This window comes from Syngnathus leptorhynchus, chromosome 14, assembly GCF_054491065.1.
Source record: "Syngnathus leptorhynchus isolate UIUO chromosome 14, UIUO_Slep, whole genome shotgun sequence".
Lineage (NCBI taxonomy): Eukaryota > Metazoa > Chordata > Actinopteri > Syngnathiformes > Syngnathidae > Syngnathus > Syngnathus leptorhynchus.
This window is the reverse complement of record NC_141208.1, coordinates 1,464,257-1,488,828: the sequence shown is the minus strand read 5'-3', so window position 1 is coordinate 1,488,828 and position 24,572 is coordinate 1,464,257. Positions and strand designations below refer to the sequence as shown.

Sequence of the window (24,572 nt, the reverse complement as noted above, 5' to 3'; positions counted from 1 at the left end):
GTTGCGAACGATACAGAAAAACCAGACAACCCTTCCAGTCACGTGACATACTGGCAGAATTCGCACAAAAGTCCAAAAGTGTGTATTTACAATATCGACCGATAGTTCAAGAGAACCCTCGCTAATGCACAACTGCTTCCAGAAAAGGTGCATCTGCTAATCAACAATTATGCTGTGCAACTTTTTGTGTGGAGACAAAATGGCTTGAGACCTCCAGGCTTCTTCCTTTGCATGTTCTCCCCATGCCCACCTGGGTTTTCTTTGGTTAGCGACCCTCGAGAGGATGAAGTGGTTCCGAAAATGGTGGAACGGATGTCCTCTTGCCTCTGAAAGCAGATGCATTACAATATTGTTTTCCTCACAGTCTTACCTCTTCAGTCCGTCAGTAATGTTTTGACATTATGACAGGATTTACATTTGGATAGAATTTTGAAAACGCACGCACACACACAACGAAGAATGAGAGATTTCCTATTTATTGGCAGCAAAAAAACACAAAAAGATGAGCGGTAAGCAGCCCATGATCTTCGTCACGCAAATATGAGCATTTCCTACGCACCGTCTGTCAGCGTCGAGACGGGCCACTTTCGTCGGCAAGCGTTTCCTCTTCATGGGCGTGCAAGTGAAAGGAAGCGGGGCTTGGGGCCGGCGGTCAAACATCGTCGCATGCCTCGGCAACGCTAAAATTTAGAAAGCGGACAACTCTTTGTTCCTCATCCTCCCGTCGCCGTTAAGTCCAGAAGACTTCCCGTCTGCTCGAGAACTGGCACAAGAGGAAGAAATGCTAACGCGGGCTAAACTAGTGAGCTAGCGGGCGAGATGATTACAGCAGCTGTCACCCTAAAAGACGGCAAATGACAAATCACTAACGACACCGTTTTGTACACCTGGCACGCCAGACATTCTCCTCTTCCTTTGCGACCAATAGAAATGGTGAGGAATTCCACCTTCAGGTCACCTGACCACCGCGGGGTCCTCGTTCCCCCTCATACTTGCAGCAGCGGACTTGGCCGATGTCCAGCGTGGACAAACCAAGTTGTGCCTGTCCACTCACGCATGCGTGTGTGCTTTTGTTCTGTGTGCGCGCCTTTTTTTGTTAGCAATGATGACATGCGTGCGGTGTCGCGACGCCCCTCGTCCATCGGGATCAGCTCGCCCCCTTTCAGTGGAGGCGGCCTCGTCTCATCCTGTTTGGTCTTGTTTTTCAAGGGCGGAGAGGACGGCGCCTCTCCAACTCCCCCCCCCGGCGTCCACCAACGGTCGCTGGCGTTCGTCAAAGTGTGGCAGCCATGATGTCGATGATGTCATCGTGCGGGGCGGGGGAGGTCAGTGCGGCGGATTCATGGCGCCGTATTCTCGCTGTTGTTTCTGCTTTTGCTGCAGAAGAAGCTGCTCCAGTGCCGACGGGCCCGGCTGCATCATGGAGCTGGACCAGATTGACTGCAACAGAGCCCAAGGCGGCAGATTTGAGAAGAGAAGAGAAAAAAAAAAGACCCATGCACCTAATGAAAGAAGATCTTCAGGGGCGAGAAGAGCACAAGTGCTGCCAGCCGTCTGAGGCTACCTTGAAGCTGTCCAGCAGAACGCTGGAGGACGACTCTTCCATGGGAGACTCTTGATTAGCCCAAGAGCTACCGCCGGGTGGGGCTTGGTGCCAGCCGGCGTCCGAGGCCGGCAGGTAGTCCAAGCCCAAGCCGCTGGTGCCGCCTGAAGCAAACGCAAAGCAAAGTTGAACTAAGATGGCAGCCGATTGTGCAACATGACAGGCTTTGTCATCTTTGAAGTGAAATGGATTTGGATGGCTGCCGTGTGAAGGAGAGCAGGTGCAAGCTTCTTAAGGATGCCAAAGCACGCTTTCAACGAGGCTGGCAGGGGACAATCCACTTTGAGGTGGCCGAGTGGCAACGGGACCACCACTGGCTGACAGTCTGTTTCGCACCTGTCTTGTCGGCCTTCCAGCGGTCCGGCGCTCTGCGCTCACGACTGTCTGGCGCGCCGATGGGCCCAAAATTGGAGAAGGCCGCCTGCGCCGCCGCGTGGTTGTGGGTGGACGGGGAGGACGGCAGGCTGCTGGGGTTGGACGAGTGAGGGGATTGGCTGGCCGGGGTGGAGTGATCTGCCAATCAGAGACCAGGCGGTGAGCCGGTCGCCCGGTGGCGCGCACGCGCGGGACGCACCGCACCTGAGCTGGCGGGCAGTGAAGGCGACCACGGCGTCCACTCAAACAGCGAGTAGAGCGACGTCTCCTGCTGCAGTGAGGGAGCGTCGCACTTGGAGCTCGCCGCCATCTTCTTCCCGTAGGCTTGACTGAAGATGCTGTTCTGGTTGTACTCCTGACACGCACACATATCAAGCCAAGTTGAGTTAGAGGTGGAAAAAGCTGCGGGTGGCAAGCGGTTTGGCGAGCCGATTGGGCGGGGCTAACCTGCGCAGCCGACAAAAGGGAAGACGATTGGCCGGGCGCTCGGGGGCCTCCGTCTGTCTGCCTGCTGTGATTGGGCAGCTGGGGAAGAGGAAGAGGAGGAGACAGTATGAAGGAGAGGGGAAGCGGAGAGAGGAGGGGTGAGGGCGGCGCTACGTACAAACATGTTGGGTCCGGCAAGCGAGCTAAGAGGAGCGGACAGAGCCCGGGACAAATCGGGAGACTTAGAAAAGAGAGGCTGGTCCCGGTCGTCCACATCGGCAGCCAGAGAGTTCAACAGGTCAGGAGGGAGAAGAGGCGAGCGCGAGGTTCCCTGAGCGGCGAGGGAGGAAGGAGAAAAGCGGCAAAAAGGCGGAGGAGGCACAGCGAGTCAGCAAGGAACGGTGACAAAGCCATCGCGAAGCTTCAGGGTTGCAAAGCTATTTGGAAAAGCTAAGCGGGCTGGGACATCTACACGCAAAAGCCAAAGAAGGCTAGCTACTGAATGAAAGTGGGCTCACCTCAAAGGGCCCCCCTCCTCCTCTGGCCGCCATGTCCTGCTCCGGGGGCCGCCTCGTCCTGTCGTCGGGCGGCCGGAAGGAGGCGGCGTCCCAGTAGGGCGGGAACTTCATCTGCTTGTCGGCGGCGGTGGGCGGCGGTGCTACTTGGTGTTCGTACACTTTGACGGTGTCTTGAGGCGTCAGGTAGAAGCTTTGCGACTTTAGCGACATCTGAATGGATGGCGGAAGCTTCTGCAGCGCCGCCTGGCTGGGACTCCACAGCTGGGCGTCCTGCACAAACGCCTGACAAAGACAAAGGGGCCCAGACGCATGACTCGCGAGAACCAAGAGATGGGCGGCGGCCAACATTTCACTTGACCGTTGCAGTCAAGTCATGCGAGCGGGGCCGTCTCCAATGTGCCACGTTTCCACAGTGAGGAACGTAAAGCTCAACCGAGACACGCAAACAGCCCAACGCTTCCGAAATGAGCGGGAGTGAAAGGGAATTTGTACAAGCGAGAGTTGGCCGAGGTGCCCTTGAGCGTACTTTGTTCATTTTGCAAAGTGCGACTCACCTGCTGCAGGTGGGGCGGGCTCTTGGCCATGGCGAACGGCTGGACGGGTTTGCCGGGCGACGACACCTGCAGCTGCGAGTGGGGCAGCTGCGGCTGCTGCTGGCCGAGCCCAGAGGCGCCGGGCCCGGATGGTCTCTGCTGACTGTACGGGATGTGCGACGGCTTGCCGCCGGCCGCCTGCGAGCCCGCCTGGGCCTGCAGGAAGGCGCCCGGCACCGACACGCCCGCCGGGAAGGCAAAGCCCGGATTCACCTGCAGGCCCGGGAACGCCACCGGGGGAGAAGGGATGACGAAGGTGGACGGCGGAAAGCCTGCAAAACGCCACGTGAGCGCTTAGAACCCGTGCGCTTGTGCGAGCGGACGGGCGAGCGGGCGTACCGGGGCGACTGGGCAGAGGCGGGAAGGCTCCGGGGTGATGGATGGGGATGAACTGGGAAGCGGCGCACGTTGCTGCTTGCGGTTGAGTGACCGGAGTCTTCCTCAGCTCTGCTTGAGCTTTCACCTGAAAAGAGGCAAAAAAGGAATGAGGAACGTAGCAAGGAAATCACGAGAAGGAAGATGAAGAAGAGCAGAGCATGTAGGTGACCTGTTTTCCAGCTTCTGTAACTTTCTCTTGAGCAGGTTTCTTGGTCTCGCACTTCCTCTTGCCGTCTCTCTTGGGTTCGCTTTTGGCCACCGAGGGAGAGGGTGCCGGCCCGTTTCCTTTGGCCGAGTCGCGGCGCTCCTTCCCACCACCGTCCCTCTGATGCGGCACCCGAGCGGGCTCCCGGCTCTGCTCGCGTGGCTTGATGTTTTCCTTGAAAGTGACCACCGGGCGCTCGGCGCCGTCGGCCCACGCGTTGGCGGCTTTTCCCACCGACAGCACTGACTTGAGGCCGGCGATGCCGCCCTCGCCGTTGGACGCCTCCTGCAGCACGCACGGCTCCTCCTGCGCCGGCTCTTGGATGGCCTGCTCGGGAATGTCGCTGAGAAAGAGCAGCAGGCCGTCCTCGCTGGCGCGACATTGGATGAGCCTGGGGGGGGGGGGTCACACAAAAGGCTTGCTTTAAATAAATAGCGGTACTCTATTATCCCCGTGCGCCTGCCATTGGGCCGGTTGGATTTGAAACTCCCGGGCTGATGCTGTCTATGTATTAGAGTTAAACTGTCGTGTTGTCACGAGCGCTGCGGCTGACTAGTCTCGATTTGAAGCACCTTACCCCGGCTGGTTGTCGGCGATCCACTTTCCCAGCACCACCAGTCTCTGGTGGCGCGTGCGCAACAGAAGCACATCGCGGTCCACCGGAACGCCCTGGTGACCTTTGCTGAAGTCCACTGACCTGAAAGAGCAGAGCCAAGGTCAGGCAAGTCCAGCTATCGGCCGGGACGGCGTCGTAGGGAAACGCTACCTGAGAGCCGGCCGCAGAGCCAGGAAGCCTTGAAGCTCAAACTCCTCCGGCAGCGGCGTCACTGAAGATGAACAAGAACGTCACCGACTGAGGTGTACCAGCGCTTCAAGCCAATGGGGCCAAAGGAGCGGGTACCTGAGGATGTGGATACGTGCTGGTCTTTGGGCTGGAAGCTGTTGAGGATGGAGACCAGCCAGGGCCAGATGCTGCAGGACGGGAAGCGACAACAAGTGAGCGGTGTAGCCGCGACGGGACCACCGCACGACACCAAGGCCAACTTACTGCTGCCTCTGGTCCACAGCGGGCTCGCGGAACACGCCGGGCTTCAGGCGGAGCCAATCCAGGGAAACTTTGATAGCTGGCAGGGGACACTCTCCCACCACCTCCTCCTCTTCCTCTTTGCCACTGCCATGGTTCTTGTTGAGCAGAACCCGGCTGCACATGAGGCCCAGGAAGGACACTGGCGAGACAAAACAAAAATTGCATACATATGCTCGAGCAACTTGCAAATGTTTGGCCCGACACGGGCGTTCAAAATAGAAGGTGCGCTGAAAATACAAACGGATCGAGCCATTCTCGCGCATTGTCGGCAAAACACTGCGTGACGGCAAGGACGCTGTTAAGAAAAAGGCAGACCGACAAAAAAAAAAAAAAAAAAAAAAGCCCAAGCAGAGGAAATATGGAGCAGCCTTACTGAAAAGGCCGAGGAGCTGGAACCAGCTGACCGTCTGCTGGCCGTCGGCTGCCGTTTCTCGCAGGTGATGCAGCGCAAACAGGTTGATGACCGTCACGTGGACCAGTTGCTGCGAGCTGAAGGCCTTCTGCAGGATCAGCCTCTGCACGCACACATGCAAGCACGTGTGTCGGCGCCAGCGGAGGCGGGGCTAGGACGCACGCGTACCTGGAATTGCTCCTCCAGACGTTGCCTCAAAGCGTCCAGCTGCTCCAATCCTTTATTCATGTACACGTGCCCATGGAACTTGATGAAGGCCCTGACGAAGTCGGACACACTCCACTTTCCTCTGGACTCCTCGCGGCTGCGCAAACATGTTTTTCAGAGCGGACCTTCAGTGACGCAACGTGACGGGACCGACTGCTTTTCCCTTGTCAAGACGCTTTGGGCGCATTGCCAAAGGAGTGGCGAATGGCCAGTTTGCTACAGAGCGGCCACGGCCAAACGTTCCTACCTCTCCAGAGCCTTGGACAGCGCCTTCTGCAGGTTGGTGGAGGCGGCGGGAAAGGGAAACTTGACAGCGATGCTGCGGCAGTAGTAGAAGATGGTGGTGAGGTGGTCTCCTTTGGAAGACGCCAGGATGGCCAGCTGGTTGTACGGCTGACCTGGAAGGCACCAGAGTCATCAGCTGTTCCTTCTGGGATGGCCTCCTTCGGGCTTGAGCCGCGCGTCCGACGATCCCGGCGGCAAGCGGCCTCAAGGTCGATGCGCTCGCCAAGTTGTCGGCGGGCAGGGACTCACCGTTGGACGGGACCAGCTGGGCGGCGTGCCGGTAGTAGGACTCGGCCTGGCTGGTCTGGTTGCGGTAGCGTGCTGAAAAGTTTCAAAAGGTCAGACGGCCACCCTAACCCGCTTCTCTCTCTGGTCTGGCTCTTGCTCACCGATGTCGCCCAGGTGCACCAGGCAGTGCTGGCAGATGTACGAGCAAGAGCTGGGCTGCGGTGTCACAATGCTACCGCCGTTGGGTCCGCCGCCGAGGATACCCAGCCGCGACGACTTGACGCGACACGGTAGGTCAACGTTGAAGACGCTGCAAAGCTCCTGCAACAGCTGCACAGGGCCAGTCAGAAAGCTAGTAACGAAACCAATCGACGACTGGTCCGATCATCAGCCTACCTGAGTATAGAAGCCGCTGGCCGCCTCCAGGAACAAGGACAGGTTGGCCTGGACCTCGCTGCGGTTGGGGTTGGCACGGTTCTTGGCCTGGCTCTGCAAGGTGGTGATCTGGTTCTTGAAGGCGTGGTTCCACCTGCAAGCAGGACCGCGGACGACAGGCGGTCACACGCGTCGGCGAGGTGAGGGATGGGCCGGGCAGGACGGCGCTTACAGGTCCTGCTCCACCTTCTTGTCCAAAGCGTACTCCAGGTCTGTGACCAGCATCTTCTGGTACAAGTCCTGCAGGGCCTGGCGGGACGTCCACGCCTCAGCCGCCGCCAGCTTGGAGTCTGCGCCGCGCAAACGCAAGTAAAGGCAATTAAGAGACGGCTCCCGGAGTGCAGCGCTGCAGTTACCATGGCAACTACGGCAACGATAGCTTTTAACAAGCAAACGTGCAAAAAATCCTCGAGAGGTTCCAGAGGATCCATGCCACTGCTGCTCTTTTTTTATATAAAGTTTACCATATGGTATAAGCAGTTTTAAATTTAATTTGTGATTTTAAAAGTAAGTGGATTCTGTTGTTTTTTACCGTGGTACCGAATTTCTATCGAGAATCGTAGTAGACCACAGGTATTGGTACCGACTACTGAAATTCTGGTATCGTGACACCACTAGATCTCAAGCTGGAGAAGTCCATCGCCACTTAACATTAGGCTGCTTTATTTTACAAAGGCCCAATGGACTGGACCAATTCAAAGAAGAAAAAATGAAAACAATCTTCCAACCGGTTAGTCTTGATTTGTTTTTCGATAAGAAAAACAAATTGATTCGACTCATTCGTCGAGACAGTAACTGCCTGCCCGACGAAGCATCATTCGTCAGTTGAGAATACAGTGTTGTGTTGCCATGGTAACGACAGATTTCCACACAAAGTCACAAGCGCGATGATTGGGGACCAGATATCGCTTCGTATTCTTAATTATGCGGTCGTAGCTGCATTCCAAAACGAGTGCAGTGTGTACTGTTGCCAAGGTAACGGTAACAGGTCGGGATGTCACGCTAACTCAAGTGCACAAGTTGTTGGCACGCTCATCGCATGTTTCAGCATCCAAAGTGACAAAGTCGATAACCATGTGCCACTAGCACATCACCATTTCCTATCTGTACGCATCATCAGAAAATTGGAGATCACTAGTTAGGGTTAGAGTTCAAATCCGGGCTCTGTGTGTGGAATTAGCATGTTCTCCCCGTGGCTACTATTCCTCCCACGTGCCCAAAACGTGCACGCGAGGTTCAATGAACACTCTAAATTGTTCGTGAGGGTGTAAAGGCTTGTCCGTTCATCTATGTGTGCCCTGCCATTGGCTGGTGACCGGTTCGGGGTGTACCTCGCCTCACATCCAAAGATGGGCTCGCCAACCACCGAAGATGGGCTGCAGCCCCTAATCCCCCCCCCCCCCCTGACGAGAAGCAGTTGATATGAAAATTAGATCATACAATTCTTTGCCCAGGTGCAATGGATACCGAAACCATGGAACACAATGTCACCAAGTTTTCAGACGAAATGAAGGAAAGGGCATTTTGAGTGCAAGACTTTTTTTTTTTTGAAAGCGTGAAGTTCGCCGCCGAAGGTACTCACCTGTCATGTCCGCCTTGAGGGCCTCTGCCTGTCTGCTCGTCAACACAACAGAGAGCGAGCAGCTGGTTAGACAACAACACACTTCATCCCCAATGACGTCCGCGGTTAAACGTCATGCAAATATCGTCGTGACGCTAAAGTCTCTGGCAGCGAGCGCACTGCGACGCGTAGCCTCACAACAACCGCCACCTGTCACGGATATTGATCACGCAGCCTCGTGACGTCACACAACCTTGTACAACATCGCCAATGCTAGCAAAAAGCTAAAGCTACGTAGAACCTGGCTAAGCGACGACAACGATAAACATGCTCAAATCAAAGTGACGTTTGAATGCGCGAAGAAAAGCGACTGTATCCGCGCAATGTGGTGGCATCGACTGTTTGTTGATGTTGGAAGCTAGCTAGCCGACGCTAGCTTTAGCCTTAGCACGCCAGCAAAACAGGAGCGAGCGTCGCCTTCACAGGCCACTTCTTGCCGCTCCTCGTGTCCTATGTGTCGGCATGGCAGACGGGGGAGTGCAACCTACCGGACAAAGTGCGCGCAGAGGCTCATTGTGACGGCTCTCCAGCGTTCACGCAACGAGGAGCTCAAGGATTGACAACACGAACGCCGCCATATTGTTGCTTCCTGTCGATCGGCCCGCCCGCCCGGCGCCCGCCTCTTACGTTTCGTGTGCAAGGGGCGTGTTTGACTGTCAACGTGTGCTTGTGAATGTGTTTGTGACGGACGAAAAGCGACTTCCGTCAATGTTAGTGGGCCATTTAGTTTCATTTTCTCGTCAGCTCAGAATCAGAATGGCCTTTATTGTCGTTGTACACAGTACATTGAAATTTGAGCGCTGCTCCCTTTGATGCAACAAAGCAAATTCAATAAAGAGCAGTCAGAGCATACAGAATCAAGGAGAGAAAATAGACAGAAAAGGCATATGCAGATATGTACAAACCTTTCCAAACTGCAAACGTGACATTTCAAAATGACACATATAACAAATGTGAAACTAATTTGAGAAAAGAGATGGTTTTGGGGTGTCCGGAAACGCGTCACTTTGCCCTTCAACACCTCTTTTTCTTGTGCAGATTATTCTCTGTAAAGTGGCATTTGTTGTCTATCGTCAGTTTGGTGAATGCACACAAACACGGATGCACGCGTTTCTTTCGGCGTCGAGGACGGAGGATAGCGTCAAAGATGACACTTCCACGTGTTGCTCTGTGACGATTCCGTCGTGACTGAGAGAAAAATAGCTGCTCAAGTGTCATCACGGTCACGCGTCCTTTCCGCAGATGACTCACCTCGACTTATTTTCCCTTCTTTCTCCAGTTTCTTCAAGTGGTGCACCAGGTTGACGTTGGCCGCCTGATGCAGATGCTCAGGAGTGTCCTGCACAAACAAAAAGCCAAATCACGCCATTTCCGTCAGTTGGCCCTCGTGCGAACAATCGGCAAGGAGGTACGTACCTTGTAGATCGTTTTGACCAACTCCATGGAGGAGATGGGCGTGCCGGCTTTGGCCTGGATGGCGGCCAGGATCTGCCGCTCCCTCTGATCGCGGTGGCTGATGTAGTGTTGGATTTTGCTGCCGGCGTCCTGAACCACGGGGCCGTGACCTGCACAGCGACCAGTCACTTCTTCAGGTCGGTGAGAAAAAGACAGGCAATCTGGACGAGAGGCTCTTGCCCGCCTCCTCGTTGAGGAGGAGATTGGGGCCAAACTCAGGACGACGGCACACTTTTGCCTCACCGGGGTAGATGAGGTCAGCGCCGACGTCCACGAGCTTCCTCAGCGAGAGCATGTAGTCGTGGAGGTCCTCAAAGACGGCCGTGCCCTCGCCCAGGATGCAGTCGCCTGAAAACAGAGCCCGGTCCTCCTCCAGCAGCAAGGCCATGTGGTCGTCGGTGTGGCCCGGCGTGAAAACCACCCTGAAAAAGAATGGCGATGATGATGAGGAGGAGGAGGAGGAGGAAGATCTGATCTTAGGACTGGTTGTCAATACTGGGCAGAAATGCCAAATTCAATTGGATTGATTCTTCCAATCGATCCCACTACGTATTTGGCGTCGGATGAAACGTGTGTCTCGGCGTAATGTCGTTCTATCTGGCAACATTGAAGTCTGGCTACTGACCTGAGCGTGGCTCCCTCCGTGCGAACCACATCTCCGTCTTTCAAGTAGGTGTACTCGCGGCTTCCCGAGTCCTCCCGGACCTGGCCGGATCGAGGTAGCTTGCTGATCCGGAGCCCAGAACCTGCCGCAAAGGATACGCACGCTGTCAAAGTTGCAGTCTACCGTATTTGTTGTCGTCCTCACCCGTAATGTCCCTGCAGACGTCGTCCACGCCGCCCGTGTGGTCGTGGTGCCAATGCGTGAGCAGGATCTCCTGAATGCTGGCACGGAACATGCTAAGCGCCTCCTTCAGACTGCTGATGTACTCGGGGACAGCCGGTTCCCCGGTGTCAATCAGCACACGTCTAAAGGAAGGACAGACGGAACGGAATGAACACACCATGCCTGCGTTTTGCAAATGTATCATTTTCAACGATGTCATCTCGCATCCACACACACTCAATAGAGCAACACCGAGCCCTCTTGGGAGGAGGCATGGGGTCATGTCATGGATTGAATTCACGCCCCCCAAGTCACATGAAGACATAACTCATTTCCGTTTTTTCCGTCAACCATTTCAAACAGAATTTGTCTGAACGACATGAAAACTACTTGTTTGCGATCATGAATGAAATCGATCAACAAATACAACATCTGGTAATCATGATGGCACCTGTCCCCGGTTCCGACCAGGTAAGTGTTCGTGCCTTGCAGCGTCATCGGTCCCGGGTTGCAACCCAAAACCCGAACGACGCGGGCAGACAGCTGCTCGATACGCGGAATGAACGCACTCATGAGCCCAAAGCAACGGAACACAGAATGGCTCCAAAGGGCAACTGAGGGAAAGCCGAGACTGTCAAGTGATAAGGAACGGAACCGGAAGTTGCAAATTGCATTCTTTACTTCCTACTTTCGAGCAGCCTTCACACTAAAACTTTTGCATTGCTGTTGCGCAAAATGGACACTTGATGGTGCTGTTGCTTGATGGAGTCTTGACATCACTGCGGCTTGAAGCATTTAGATGAGCGAGGCAGTCGCAGTCTCGGACGCCTCAACGCTGCTGCTCTCTTCTTTACGATGCTCCCTTTCCTCCTCCCTCCTTTCATAGCGGCCCCAAAAGCACAGATAACAACCAAGCAATGACCATTTCACCAAATGCCAACCAAAACAGGACCACCTAAAGAGTCTTTCGGATGACGTCATGTTGCGTCATTGTGTTAAAGTAGGCGTTTTGTGGTTACAATGCTACGTTTCACTCTTCCCCTCGTTGATGTCAGAGCCTCACCCAGATGATCAACGGCACCGCTCCTGACTGGACGGTGTTTGCGGCTGTTGCTAAGCTCCCGTTGCCAGAGGCCGGCCGCTGTTGCTAGGAAACGCCTGGTGCATTATGGATGGCGATCAAAATGCTGACAGGGAGCGGGACGCCGTCGATGATGGAGCACACGCACACACACAAACGCACGCAGTTTTTGGTAAATAAAAAAGACAAACGAAGGACATCGACATTAGAACTTTATTGACACCTATATATAGAATAAAGCAGCTTGCGTTGCTTCGCTGTACAATATGTGTGTGTGTTCAGAATTGTATTTGTAGTGGCGAACGTCAAGTGAAAATCCCGTGCTGGAACCTTTGGGATGCATTTGTGGAATGGTCTTTTCTGCGTGCGTGTTTGCTGACTCATTTGGCAGGTCCAAGAAAGCAGTCAAGTCAGAGAGACGGCCACCAATCCAATACAGCAAGGGCATTTTTGCACGTCCAAAACTAAGCCATGACTAAAAGCCTGCTAGAACATTTGTATGCAGCCCCACCCAATTCGTCTGGATTTTGGAGGCCAATTCCAATGTTTGCACATTCACGACAATAGTTATGGAATGCAGGCAAAACATTGATTATTTTACAACTATTGTGAAAAACGTTTTCATCTTTGTCAGGTGTTAATTAGTAAGGTGTGGCAGTCAATTTTCTTCACATTTTAAAGCTTTAATATCCGACGAGGTGTTGAATAAACCGCTAATTTTCATTCTCATTTGACACATCATATATTGATATTGATGCTCGGACAGCTACCACATGGATTTTTGCACAAGTACAATTAAAAACGTCGTGTCTGGAAGTGAAGCACAAGACCAAAAAGGAAACGAATCAAACCATTGGCACGGCGTCAACCATAAATGCTACATAGGACATTAACGTCCGTTTGCTGGGAGGCATGAAAACGTCACACGGCGCTTCCTTGACCCTCCTCGACCCATTTTATCTCGCAGACGTTCTGCAATCTTGCCACATTTGGCAACAAACACCGGCTCCCACTAAGCCAGGCCCCTCCCTGTGAGCGTCTGGCTGTGAGCTGTGGCCAACAGCATCTCTTTGCGAGTCTTTTCATTTGTCCCATTTGCTTGATAAATGCCAAGACACATTTTGGCTCAATTCACAAAGGAAAAAAAAAAAAGTTGAAGGGCCACTATCAAAATGTCATCAAACTCCAAATGCATTCCATCCAATTGAAAACACTCAATTTGCATCTTGGTCACTGAGAGACCCAAAATGAAACGGAGGGAGAACTTCAAGCTTTGGAAGTAAAGAAAAACTTCAATGGAATAACTGTGTGTGGAAATGTGAGACGACAAAGACGAGGGAGTGGAAGGACACTTCTACTCCTACTGAGGAAGCGCTTTGAGGATAGCGTTGACTTCTTCAGCCACCGTTGTCAAGGCAAACGCAAACTGGTCCTAAGCAAAAAAAAAAACAGCTTGACAGACTGCAAATGAATCCCAAAATGACTGTGACCTGCATCTCAAATGTCTGACCTTGGTTTGCACCATGCCGGGCCGTTGGTCTCGCAGGTGCTCCAGTGTGGCCGCCATGTCCATCTCCTTGGCGCCTACACACACACATTCATTTTCAAAGTTAAATGCGGTCCTTATGCAGCACAAATTTGGGCCGCTCACCTTTGGCCATGCGGTTGAGGACCATGTCCATCAGGATGTACGTCCCGCTGCGGCCGGCGCCATCGCTGCAAACAACAGCGGCAGCAAAATCAATTTGGGACAAAGTTTGCGCGTGGTTGCTTGATACAAAAATGAGGCAGTCACCACTTTGGATGTCTGTCAGGTACTGAACGTGAAAAAAGAAAATGAAGGCCATTGGGACCTTTCTTTCTTTTTCACTACATGGCAATTATGAAAGGAAACGTGCAAGTTCCAGCTGGCGCTTGAGCAACACGTGCTCGGTCTTTTCAGAGTCTGACTGTCAACGTTTCACTTTATTCGCTGGGGAGACATGACTTGCCTGCAGTGCACGATGATTGGGCAGGCGTGGCCGCGGTAACACTTGTTCACCTTCCTGAAAAACAAAACAACAGCACAAGGGGGCGCTCAGCCGCAACGTTTTTGGAGGCTAGGGCTGACGGGGTGAAGGGGGCCCGCGGTTCAGAGCTCGCTGCAGTCAAAAGTCACGTTGCCATGGAAACAGCCAGCAGAGTGGGGGTGCGCTCATGACGAGGCGGAGTCCGCAGAATTGGAGCAAAATTGCCCCAGCGGAAAACAACAAGTCCGCAAAATTGGTACGGGTGCCGCCCACCAGAATTCCGCATCTCAGTCATTATTTGCTTTCAACGCAACATCCCCTTTTGCACGGCCGTGGTTTTGCCGACAAAATGGTGGGTCAGGCCCCGATAAGGTTGGGATTAAAAAAAACAAAAAAACGAAGAGCCAATAATCTGTCAGGTGGCCGTGCAGGCGTGAGGGAGGAAGGCGGGCGGGCGGGGCAAGCAAAAATAAGGAGCGCGCTCGTCTTGGCTCAGCGAGCACAGCCAGGAGGAAAAAAGGTGCGAAGGGAATGTTGGAGGGGTGGGGGTGTTAGTTTCAGGGTTTGGAAGGGGTTCAGTGAGGCTTGGGGGTCCATGCGGCCCCCTCAGTTGCAGAATGGCAGTCTCCAATGATCACTTTTGTGACTATGCAACTGGGCTCATATTACTAGCTGCAACATCACAAAAATGACACTGGCAACCGCTAGTTAGCTGGTAAAGTGGGGTGGGACAAACATGCTGTTGGAGGGGGGGGGGGGGTACAGGGTTGTTTACGCACCATTTTGCCCGCTACCACCATCCATGTGACAAGACGAAATTTGCCAAAGTCAAAAATAAAGTGTCAACACCCGACCCACAAAATGTTTCAAGGAAAGTGCGGCAGCCATTTTGGTTTTCATTTTAAGAGCAAATACTCCAATAGCCCCCCCAAATCAAGTTCACTCGGGAAATTAGCTCTCCAAAATTGAAAAAGCACAGGTTGGATGGGAAGCAGACACAAATTTCAAAAGGCCCTCCATCTGGTACTCGAGAGCAGATCGGGACTTGTCTTTGATAAAAACCAAAATGGTCAGGCAGGGTTTTGTACCTCAGCGGCAGCCCTCTTTCTTTTTTTCTTTTTTTTTTTTGTGTGCTGCGTTCCCAACCTGCGAAAGTCCAGGAGGCTGCGGGCGCTCTCGGGCACATTGTGGTTGAGCCAGGTCAGGAAGTGGAACTGCGTGACGGTGCGCGTCTCGTTGCTCTGCATGTTTTTCAGATAAAAGCTTCGCACCAGGAAGTCATCGCACCAGACGTGCTCCGACACCAGGTTGACCTGCGCGTTCAAAACGGGACAGATTGACGGCGCCCCGATTCCGTACATATACGACATGCGCTGCCATTGATTCGAGATGAATGGAAACCTCCAGGCGTACCTCGTAGATGTGGTAGAGGTTGGAGCCCTCGTCAGGCCAGTAGTGGTAGCACTGCTTGACGCCGCTTTCCACCAGCGGCGTCAGCATGACGATCACCACGCAGCCGTTCTCCCAGACCATCTGCAAGACAAACAACGGGGCGCCGCGTCAGGAAGCGCTCGCTCCAGGCTTTGCCGAGCCCCCGGGGACGCTCGCCTGCCAGAAGTCGGCCACGGTGGACGGCAGCGGGCCCTGCGTGGCGATGTAGGCCGGGTTACGGGGGTCATGGTCCATCTGCGGGGTCACAGAAGGAAAGCCCGGTTCAGAACCGTCGTGCTCGGACCAATATTTGTCGCCAGGCGGCAACTCACGATGGGGCTGGCGTTGATGTAGTCCGAGCTGCCTTGACTGTTCTCCAGGCGCAAGGTGATGCGGCAATGATCATCTGCGAGGAGAAGACGAGCCACCTTCATGGCGTCAAGCCATTTTTTGCCATTGACAACTTTTGGATTTTGTCTGCTTCTCGTTCTGGTTTTCTTTGCATAATTACTTTTTCAAACATTTACAGTGGCCACTAATTGGTAAACAATCGGCAACAGAAAACAAGAAAAGGCAAACATTTCTTACAGGCCACCACGGCGAGCGAGCGGTTCTTCTTGGCGTTGGCGTCCTTCAGGCCCACCGTGCGGGCGTTGGGCTCAGCCTGGTAGGCGCACAACGCCTCCCACTCCTTCTCCAAGCGGTCCTTGTTCTTCAGGTGGTCCTCCATGTACGACTGCGGCAAAGCGGGAGGAGCGATGCCATTATCACGCCAGCGAAGTGAAGCTTGCAGAGGGTTCCAACAAGGTCAACAACAATCTCCAAGTGATCAATCTTAAAACCGTCCAGTCAAGCACAACTTGAGCGGCCGGCCGGCCGTCCCCATGCCAGACTAAAAAGACTCGGTGGCGGTCTAAAGGGATTACAGCAATCCAATCTGGAGGTGCAGAGATGGCCTGCTGCGTGTTGTCCAAATGCTCCATACACCCCTTGGAGGGAGGGGCCGGAGCGCCAAGAAGACACCATCTTTGGGAAAAAACCTGGCCGAGGCAAAGGTGCGTGCTTCTGATTGGACGGCCCCGTGATGTGACTTTTTAGTGGCACAGCTATTGATTTGACAAGCGTGCCTGCGTATTTGAGCTGCCAAAAAATTGCCTTGTAGCTGGCAAAGCGCAAAAAAAAAAAAGAGGCGCAGGGCTAATCTGCGCTCAATATAATCTCCGACACTCGCCCGGATCGCAACAAAGCACAAGATAATGTGCTTTATAGAGAGAGTCCGTTAATCCTTTTAGGACACAGGCAGAGAGGATGTGAGGGGAGGGGCCGAGGAAGGGACGGGGGAGGGGGGGGCTCCACGGGAGGGAGTGGGCGCTCAAGGCAGCCGCTTGAAATGAAAATGCAGCGGCTGCAAACATGCCAACAAACAACTTTGCAGTGGATAAAGTCAACCCGAGCCACACGCTGCTTCACCAGCGTGTGGTGCTCCACCGACTTCAAAACACACACGCACAGAGTTTTGCTTGGTTTCTCACCAGGATCATGTGGCCAGTGGAGATGTCCATGTTGGGCTGGGTGGGCTCCTCGTTCCAGGACGAAAGGCTGCTTCGGGCCGACGGGCTGACGGCCGAGGTGGCGTCGCTGAACTGCGAAGACACGCTGTTGATCCTGGACGCCGTGGCCTCGGAACGCTCCGCCGCCGGCTTGACCGCCATCCGCTGACGGCAGAGCTCCTGGTAGGTGGCGGTGGCGTCTTGCGAGACGGCGGCGGCGTCCGCTCCCAAGCCGCCGAGTTTCTCCTTGAGCTTGTGGTGCGACCTGTGGCGCAGGCAGTAAAGCACGCCCGACGCCAGCAGCACGCCCGCCATGCACAAGATGGACGCCACGGTCAGGGCCAGGAACTTGGTCGACTCGGCCCGGCTGTACTTGCCCGGGATGGCCGAGATCTCGTCGCCCTGCGGCAACAAAAACGACATGACAATCACGCTGCAAAACTGTACAGCCCAAACCGCCACCATGTTTTCCTATTTGCCGACGTGTGGAGCCAGAGCAGGAGGCTCGGCCTCAGGGGTCAAGGAAAGGGGTGGACTTGATGCTGGAGGTCACAGAGATTAGATGGGGGTGGCTTTATGCAAACGCCCCAAGCTGTCTGTCAAACCTCGGGAGGTTGAGCAAGATTGTTCAGGAATTCCAGGAGGGAGAACCAAACCCCCACCACCGGGTGCCCCTTCACCACTAGATGACCCACCGCCCCCCAACAAGGATATTCAGGCAATTCATCGCTGCCGTATTCAGCAGCCGATAAAGCGCCTCCACAATGACCCACCAGGGGGACGACAGTTGCGCAATACACCTATGTGTGCGGCTGCATGGGGGGGGGGGCTTGTTGAGGGGTACTGAACGAGCATAGAGCTGGAAAGAAGCAAAGGAAGGGAAGGAAAAGGAGGACTGGAAGGAAAGAAGATCAAAGAATGGAGGAAAACATCCAGAAGAAAGATGGGACATGGGCCATCAAGTTGCTTGAGGGTGGGGCTCGCACTGGAATAGCAGCTGCTGCACTGGCTGTCAATCTTGGCCCAGGAAAGAAAGAAAGAAAGAAAGAAAGAAAGAAAGAAAGAAAGAAAGAAAGAAAGAAAGAAAGAAATGCACATCGGAGTGGACCACGCGTGATGGCGGGATAGACGCACGCACGAGCTGCGAGCGCCATCTGGATGCCAAGAAGGAAGAAAAGAAGCCAGTCGGGATTAAACCAGACGAGACGAGACGGGAAGGGAGCGTGACAAGCGGCAGAGAAGCACCATTGTCCATCTGCTCGCTCCCTCGCGCACGTACTTGTGAAGCTCAAGCACATCTCTGCATCTCAATCGCCACGGCAGCAGATTACGGCCCCAAACTCAAATGTAGCTTTGGCCTCAAGTCTTTCTCATTCAATCGGGCCGATCGGTTCTCCAAACCAAGACTGGGCTGGGGTCTCTTGGCCATCTGACGAGCGAGAGCGTTCTCATTTTTCTGTCAACCCTGTTCCAGCACCAAACTTAAATTTGCACACAACAATCAATTGGAGGGATTTTGCTCGCGTTGCCTTAGAGAAGACCAAGCTCCTACTCACGTTGCGCTCGTCGTGTCTGTCCCAGCAAAGCCAAAATCGTCATGTTCCAGCAACATTTCTTTTGGCGTCATCAAAAAGACTTGCAGCCTCAGCTAACAGGAAACAATCTGAAGTCAAGGAGGCAACAAAACTATTGCACAAATGTAGCAAGCTACTTTTGGGGCGGCGTGCAGAAATGGGACCGGCATCCGGTTGCCTGCCTCTCTGTTCATCTTCCTCCTTCGTTTCCCGGCACGTCTTCACGCACTGGCACCTTTCTTCACTACAAAGTGCACTAGGGGGCCGGGCCGGGCTGGGCCGGGTTGGGGGTCCTCTTCTTATTGGTCGCCCCCCCCCCCGCCCTGAGCCTTTGCCACCCTCTAATTCCTGCCTGCCTGTCTCCCGCACATGTCGAGGCCGCCCCCTCCCTGGCCGCCATGGTAACGGCACCACATGTTGCCGACAGGAGGAGGAAGAGGGGGGATCACTGACTGTCATCTTCAAGTCAAAGTTGCTTTGAACGGGAACGTGCGCAGATCCAACAAGAAACAAAACAGTGCTGGACCTGAAAAAAAAAAATTGTTCCCATTTACTTCCACTACTTTTGTCCGCATTTGATTTTTTGTTACTTCTTGGAGGTGTCCCAGAATTTATGTCATTTCTGGACATAGCGGAGCTTCTCCGTCACTCTTGTTGCCATGACAACCAGGCCTCTGGAGTTCCCTTCATCAGTCGCCTTTTTTGTTGTTGTTGTTGCCTCCTCTTGATCAATTTATCCTTTGAAATGACATCCCCTTCTTTTGTTGCGCCGACGTGCTAAGTGTGGCGCACGAAAAGAGGCCAATGAGCTGCCTGATGCAGATGACGAGCTGCTTTCTCAAGGGTTTGGATGGGGGAGGGGGGGCTCTTCAGTTTATCTTTCTATTCAACCCTTGCAGCCCCCAAAGCCCAAAAGAAAATGGTAGACACCCCCGCATCTCCTTTTGCTCCCCTTTGTGACAGCTGGAGGTGGCACCACTCAAACCACTGCTCGTCCAAGTGTGTGTGTGTGATGCTAATTCTCTAATTCTCTGACCCCCATGGGGCCCTCACAGCTCTTTCATTTTCCAAGCACAAGAAAACTTTTTTAGGACAAGCCCAAAAGCGCCTCCAGTTCAGAAGCCTCCGTTCCCATCCCATCCGCAGATGTCCGTCCCCGCTACTTTGGGCTCAGCAAGCGGAGGGTGACAAAAGATGCCCGAGGCGGCGTAACTCACATTTGCGACTCCTGCCTCCAGGATGGCCAGCTTGGCCTCCTTCTCCAGCGACGCTTTCCGTTCCGCTGCAAAAGACAATAGTTGTGAGTCACACGGATGACTATATGAACTGGGTTTGAGTAGAATCATTTTTTCCCCCTTCCAACTCGTCGCAGTGTGAAATGAAAAAAAATTCTCATTTGTAACCGGTAACGGTGACCTACCAGCAACTTGCGCCACGTCGGCCGTGCTGACGTTTTGTCGGTTGGGCTTCACCTTGAAGGTCACTGCCGGGCCCACCACCCTGAAAGGCAAGCGTTTGCAATCAAGACTTGCCTTTTCCCTTTCCAGCCAAGTGATTGAAGAGTCCAAGTGCTCCACCCAGTGATGTCGATGGAAATTGCGCCTACAAACGCTTTGGATTTTCAAAGCTTGTTCATACTCCATTTTTCTTTTGCCAACAAACCAACAAATAGAAAAAGAACAAGTCGGAATTTTAAGGTCGTCCTTCCGCCTGTGTCGGGCGGCCATTTGTTTGCTTTTCCTGGCGGGCGGCAAATAAATCAGAAGGCAGAGCAACGCACGTGTGGTCAGATGAAGCCTTTCTTCTTGCCGCTCAAACGGCTCCCGCGGCGAGATGGATGGCCGGCCCAGACCCCGGACGCCGGACCCCCTCCATGGCCTTATTTCAAGCCAACGTCAAGACTTGATTTGAGTTGAAGCATTTGAAACACGCAGCTAATTTGTCATCCGAACAAAAGTGGTATCCATGGAAACGTGCACTTTGCGACCAACCAAAACACCTCGGCTATGTTAACGCCTCTGCTACGCTTCCCAAATGGGAAGAAAAGAAAGAAAGCAGAAAAGTGGCTTTACAATGTTTCCAACTACAGCTCAATTTGGATGGCTTTCTTCAAAATGGAGTGACGAAAGTCGCTTGGACACATCGCACATCAGAAAAGGAGAGAAAACGCTCATACGTACGACAACTCGGACAAGTCTGTGATCTGGATGGTGGCCATGCGAGCCAGGATCTCCATCATGTGGAGCCCTTGGTCCGTCTGGAGGCTGCTGAGGAGGCAAAATAGAAAACCAGGCTCACACGTGACATTGCAACTTTGAGAAATTTCCCGATGAACTCACTCGGTGTCGGTGATGACGTAGCCAAAAACGTCACCGGCCTCCTTGCCGCCGGCCTCCTTGACGTCGAGCTGGAGTTCCTCGGGCATCTTGGGAGGCCTTTGCTGGTCTTTGGGGGCGCTCGGAGGCGGGGCCACCTCCTTCAGCCAGCCCGTCACCTCCGACATTTCCTCCACCGCGGCATCCTTCTTTTGCACCAACACGTTCACCGGGCCCGGTCGAGGAGGAGGAGGAGGGGAAGCCGGTGAAGCGGCTCCTCGGTCCAAGTAGGCCAGAAGTTTGCTGAAAACGTTTTTGCCGCCAGCCTGCGAGCAAAACGACGCCAGAAAGCACATGGGTTCATTTAGCCAGTTACCACAAGAACATTAGCACTGCTCTTCGGCACCAGCTCACCTTGTCCATCACATTGTCGCGATTGGTCAGTGATTGGTCTTCTGTTGGGAGAAAAATGTCCCTTCTTTTAAAAAGTGTTCTTGTAATGATTGACAGCTAGCGGGTCATGTTTCAGTGCCCTGCGACCTTGAGGTGGGTCCCGAGTTGGAGCTTCCTCCTTCTTCTGCCCCTCCTCTTTGCCCGCCGAGTCTCGGAGCCCGTTCCGGTCCGCTTTCCCGTTCTTGTCCACCACTGGCAAAGCGTCTACGATGAGGTTGGACAGCCGCTCCACGTCGTGCGGCGTCAGGTCGTCCACGTCCAAGTGCTGCCTGCCGACGTTCTTCAACACGTTGCGGATGAACTTTTCTGATTTGGAACAAAGCGGGCAAACCCACTGTCACACCTTGAGAGCCAAATTGTTTTGAGACTCAAATCATTTGCACCTCAAATTATCTTCCCCCACTGAAACGAGTACAGTACGTCCAACTTGGTCTCTAAATAGAAGTGTGGGATGGCAGATAATCACCACCAAGACATTTGAGCTACATTGAACAGTCCAGTACTATCAATGATTTTGGTGACACGTGCTGCTCCTATCCTTGGTCACCTGGGGGCAGCACAGTGCACAAATGATTGTCCACCGGGGGGCTGCAGTAAGTGTGGCAATTCTTGGCAGAGGATAAAGACAACACGCGTGTCACTTCGCTGTTTGTGTTCAAATAGTTTTTAGAAAGGACCGCGTGCAACGCTGATTGTGGTTTTTGGCATTGAAGTCTGGAACTTACCGTCAACTAACGTGAGAGGCTCTTTGGCAGAGGCTCCTGGGGTTTTGAGTTTGAAGTTCCCGGGGGGCCAAGCGTCTGTTCCGTGGCGGTGGACGGCTCCGAGGCGGGCCGAGGCGGCGGGCAGTTGATTCAGGACCTTCAGGAGAACTCGGAGCCGATCCGCTGACGGGCTCTGTCCGAGACGCCGGATGTATGTCTGCAGGTTCTGGCTAAACTCCGCCCCTTTGGCCGCCGGCGGCCTGCCAACGAGCTGCCTTGAGCCATCGTCCCGCCGTGCTTCCTCATTGCCCATGTCTTACCTGGCGTCCGCGTTGGCGAGCGGCCGCTGAGGAATCTTTCGGACTTTGGAGAGTTCTTTGGCCAGAACATGCTGGCTGGTGTCGTCCTGCCACGTCAAGCCTGCACATGTGCAGAATTTTCAACCGCGTTCTGGAAAATTCACTCAGCGGTGGAACAAAACAAGCTTCGTCCAAGTTCGGGCCTTTGCAACTTGTCACGCCGGGCTCGATAACAAAACAATTTTGTTTCTTTATGATGTTTTTCTCCTTTAAGATGTCACTCAAAGCAAAATGGCCTCATCTGCTAGACCTTTCCACTCAAGATGGGCTCTGTCGCAACTCGAAACTGCTACGGGAGAGTATGGCCGAATCAAATATGAACAATATGTCGTTACAAGCCAATACATTTCAACATGATCCGTTTTAACTTACCCGCAGCGGCCATCTTGTCCAGCAGGAGCCGAAAATGTTGCACGACGGGCGGGGTGACGTCGTAAGCGTCAACGTCGCTCACCGGGACGGAGTGACACCTCCCGAACATCCCGTCTGCAAACGCACGCGGACAAAGGTGTTGGGACGGTCGTCAAAACGCACATAAAAAAAGAAAAAATCTCACCATTGACGCACAGCTCGAACGGCGTACACAGTTCTCGCTGGAACAGGCAACCTGGCAAGAAGAAATTAGAACGAGGGCGCGCGTGGGCGAGCGAGTGAGCTTTCAACATGGGGTCGTGTTTCAAATTAAGCTTTGAAATGAGGTTAGGGTTCCAAACTTGTTCACATGAATTGGCTGCTACATCACGCACGTCTAACGGAGCAAACGGACGGATGCCGTAACCATGGCAACAGCTCCTCGGATGGTTTTATTTGCCGCCTGTTGAAAAGACTTGGTGGACTTTGCATCTATCAAAGCGAGGAGGATGAAGATGAAGGCGCTGTAGGCCAAGCAGCATTATACGGGGTGGCCCTACGTGAAACGACTCGTGAGCAGGAGCGCGGAGGAGCGCGGAGGAGCCCATTTCCACCATGCGCAAATGCGACGGACACGGACGACTCTCAAATTGGTGCGTCGACTAACGATTAGGCGCATGCTTTTGGGCTTTGTTTGCTTTTGACCGGGACAAAAAGGGAGAAATGGTGCACAACTAAAGTGCCACCCTCAAAGCCAGGAACACACCTGCACCTCCGGAAGCATTCAAGAAAGGTGAACAAACATCCATCCATCCATCCATCCATCCATCCATCCATCCATCCACGATGACGATCGTCAGGAGTCCTGCAGCTGCTTCCTTATTACGATTATTATGTAATCCGACCAGCAAGAGGAGGTGGACACGTTCAACGTGATGAGAGTAGTTTGGAGATAGATTGGAGTGCGGCACGATGTGTCTACAATTATTCAAGGCTCATTTGTTCGATTGCATGAACATCGCGCACCTGTCTTCGAGTAGCACCAATTGGGTTGCCATTTTTTTTGTTTCCGTTAAGAAAGAACCCCGACGTCGAATTGCAACACTGAACACAAAATGGACCCAAATCAAAGCACACGAACCAGATGCACGAGTGGTTCCGAATTAGTAGCCGATGCCGAGAAGCCACTCACCGAAGCGCCTGTCAGCCGAAGCAATGGAGGAGGTCTGCAGGAGGAGAACGGCGACGACGACGACGAGGCAAAGGGAGGAAGAGGAGGAAGGCGGTGGCATGGCTCTCCTGTTTTGCTTCTACGCGAGCGTTAACAGGCCATCTTGCTTCAGGACTCGACTTGCACCTGTGGACTGCTCGGGGCGGCGCCTGCACAACCTGACGTGCGGGAGATGAGTCGGTGCCCTGAAAAGGATGGATGGATGGAGGGAGGGAGGGAGGAGGGCGTTGATTGTTCTTCTTCCTTCTCCCGATGCTGCTGTCAGCAAGCATGCGGGACTCTTCGCGCCCCAAACATCCTTCGCTCGCCTTCAAAATAAAAGCACGGGAAGCAAACGAAAACCAGGCAGGCCGCCATCCGGGCCAGCGCACGTAGACCGTCGCCAGCACCGCGAGACGTGGCAGCCAAAACCAAAAGGTAAGCAGAGCTGCAATGTTGATGAAATGCACCATGTGATGGAAAAACAATCCAAGACTTTTTCTGCTTTCATCTTTTTTAATTCTTTTCCAAGTTGACGGAGGTGAGCCGTTCGCCGGTTTCATGACATTTGACCTAAGGCACAACAGGAAGGAGACTCAAGCCTGCCTCAGTCAGTCTCATTTGAAGAGGCGTTTTCATACAGGACACATTTCAAACTAAGACTTGCTCTTCCACTCATTTTGGTTTAAAAGCTTAGTCATGACAAAAACGCAAAACATAAAAAAAAAGAATACAGTAACTTAAGGCTTTACAAGTAAATATCGAAATAATACAAAATTTCTGTTGCGTAAAAAAAATCTGTTGGGCATAATTGCCACTGGGTGGTGCTGTTACTCACTGGCGATGTATTTTTTTCTAAGCTGCAAAATGTATACATATGG

The 24,572-nt window shown here is 53.4% G+C and overlaps 3 protein-coding genes across 8 annotated transcripts; all 3 read right to left on the bottom strand.

Moving 5' to 3' along the window:
- Window positions 1-460: 460 nt before the first annotated feature.
- Window positions 461-9,106, bottom strand: smg7 (SMG7 nonsense mediated mRNA decay factor). 2 transcript variants are annotated; one of them, XM_085930690.1, is made up of 23 exons: window positions 8,862-9,106; window positions 8,335-8,366; window positions 6,925-7,042; window positions 6,714-6,846; window positions 6,479-6,647; window positions 6,339-6,410; window positions 6,052-6,202; window positions 5,766-5,901; window positions 5,559-5,700; window positions 5,147-5,324; window positions 5,000-5,070; window positions 4,865-4,925; window positions 4,676-4,795; window positions 4,063-4,489; window positions 3,855-3,978; window positions 3,477-3,787; window positions 2,923-3,204; window positions 2,583-2,735; window positions 2,426-2,503; window positions 2,183-2,333; window positions 1,940-2,116; window positions 1,565-1,707; window positions 461-1,440 (listed from the first exon to the last, which is right to left on the bottom strand). In XM_085930690.1, exons 1-23 carry the CDS (start codon window positions 9,104-9,106, stop codon window positions 1,327-1,329), a joined length of 3,588 nt encoding a protein of 1,195 aa, XP_085786816.1. In that variant the 3' UTR covers window positions 461-1,326. The 2 variants fall into 2 exon arrangements, with proteins under 2 accessions (XP_085786816.1, XP_085786817.1); XM_085930691.1 differs by lacking the exon at window positions 2,583-2,735.
- Window positions 9,107-9,118: 12 nt separating this feature from the next.
- lactb2 (lactamase, beta 2) lies at window positions 9,119-11,327 on the bottom strand. Of its 2 annotated transcripts, none has more exons than XM_085930705.1 (7): window positions 11,106-11,327; window positions 10,637-10,797; window positions 10,454-10,574; window positions 10,072-10,250; window positions 9,790-9,938; window positions 9,625-9,712; window positions 9,119-9,576 (listed from the first exon to the last, which is right to left on the bottom strand). In XM_085930705.1, exons 1-7 carry the CDS (start codon window positions 11,225-11,227, stop codon window positions 9,515-9,517), a joined length of 882 nt encoding a protein of 293 aa, XP_085786831.1. In that variant the 5' UTR covers window positions 11,228-11,327; the 3' UTR covers window positions 9,119-9,514. The 2 variants fall into 2 exon arrangements, with proteins under 2 accessions (XP_085786831.1, XP_085786832.1); XM_085930706.1 differs by having other exon boundaries at window positions 9,119-9,561; window positions 11,106-11,326.
- A 613-nt stretch (window positions 11,328-11,940) lies between these two features.
- Window positions 11,941-24,001, bottom strand: LOC147045829 (receptor-type tyrosine-protein phosphatase N2-like). 4 transcript variants are annotated; one of them, XM_085930693.1, is made up of 21 exons: window positions 23,674-24,001; window positions 22,687-22,737; window positions 22,503-22,616; window positions 22,092-22,191; window positions 21,793-22,031; window positions 21,155-21,373; window positions 21,029-21,069; window positions 20,639-20,940; window positions 20,480-20,563; window positions 19,720-19,799; window positions 19,517-19,581; window positions 16,708-17,127; window positions 15,764-15,911; window positions 15,508-15,581; window positions 15,353-15,430; window positions 15,158-15,277; window positions 14,891-15,057; window positions 13,727-13,780; window positions 13,387-13,451; window positions 13,246-13,319; window positions 11,941-13,167 (listed from the first exon to the last, which is right to left on the bottom strand). In XM_085930693.1, exons 1-21 carry the CDS (start codon window positions 23,771-23,773, stop codon window positions 13,096-13,098), a joined length of 2,667 nt encoding a protein of 888 aa, XP_085786819.1. In that variant the 5' UTR covers window positions 23,774-24,001; the 3' UTR covers window positions 11,941-13,095. The 4 variants fall into 4 exon arrangements, with proteins under 4 accessions (XP_085786819.1, XP_085786818.1, XP_085786820.1 ...); XM_085930692.1 differs by having other exon boundaries at window positions 20,480-20,566; window positions 23,674-24,000; XM_085930694.1 differs by lacking the exon at window positions 23,674-24,001 and adding an exon at window positions 23,248-23,466 and having other exon boundaries at window positions 20,480-20,566.
- Window positions 24,002-24,572: the final 571 nt, after the last annotated feature.

Bases quoted from the DNA above. Each gene is read 5' to 3' on its own strand.
- lactb2 (XM_085930705.1), bottom strand. From the start codon at position 11,227: ATGAGTGCGTTCATTCCGCGTATCGAGCAGCTGTCTGCCCGCGTCGTT. The intron at 9,939-10,071 runs GTGAGGCAAAAG...GTCGCTGTGCAG, and splicing joins CGCTGACCTCATCTACCCCG to GTCACGGCCCCGTGGTTCAG. The intron at 9,713-9,789 runs GTACGTACCTCC...TTGTTTGTGCAG, and splicing joins TGGTCAAAACGATCTACAAG to GACACTCCTGAGCATCTGCA.
- LOC147045829 (XM_085930692.1), bottom strand. From the start codon at position 23,773: ATGCCACCGCCTTCCTCCTCTTCCTCCCTTTGCCTCGTCGTCGTCGTC. The intron at 21,374-21,792 runs GTAAGTTCCAGA...GTTCCAAATCAG, and splicing joins GCCTCTCACGTTAGTTGACG to AAAAGTTCATCCGCAACGTG. The intron at 17,128-19,516 runs GTGAGTTACGCC...TTGTTGCCGCAG, and splicing joins TGGAGGCAGGAGTCGCAAAT to GGCGACGAGATCTCGGCCAT.
- smg7 (XM_085930690.1), bottom strand. From the start codon at position 9,106: ATGAAACTAAATGGCCCACTAACATTGACGGAAGTCGCTTTTCGTCCG. The intron at 6,411-6,478 runs GTGAGCAAGAGC...GAAACTTTTCAG, and splicing joins GGTGCACCTGGGCGACATCG to CACGCTACCGCAACCAGACC. The intron at 2,736-2,922 runs GTGAGCCCACTT...CTCGCCGCTCAG, and splicing joins GAGGAGGGGGGCCCTTTGAG to GGAACCTCGCGCTCGCCTCT.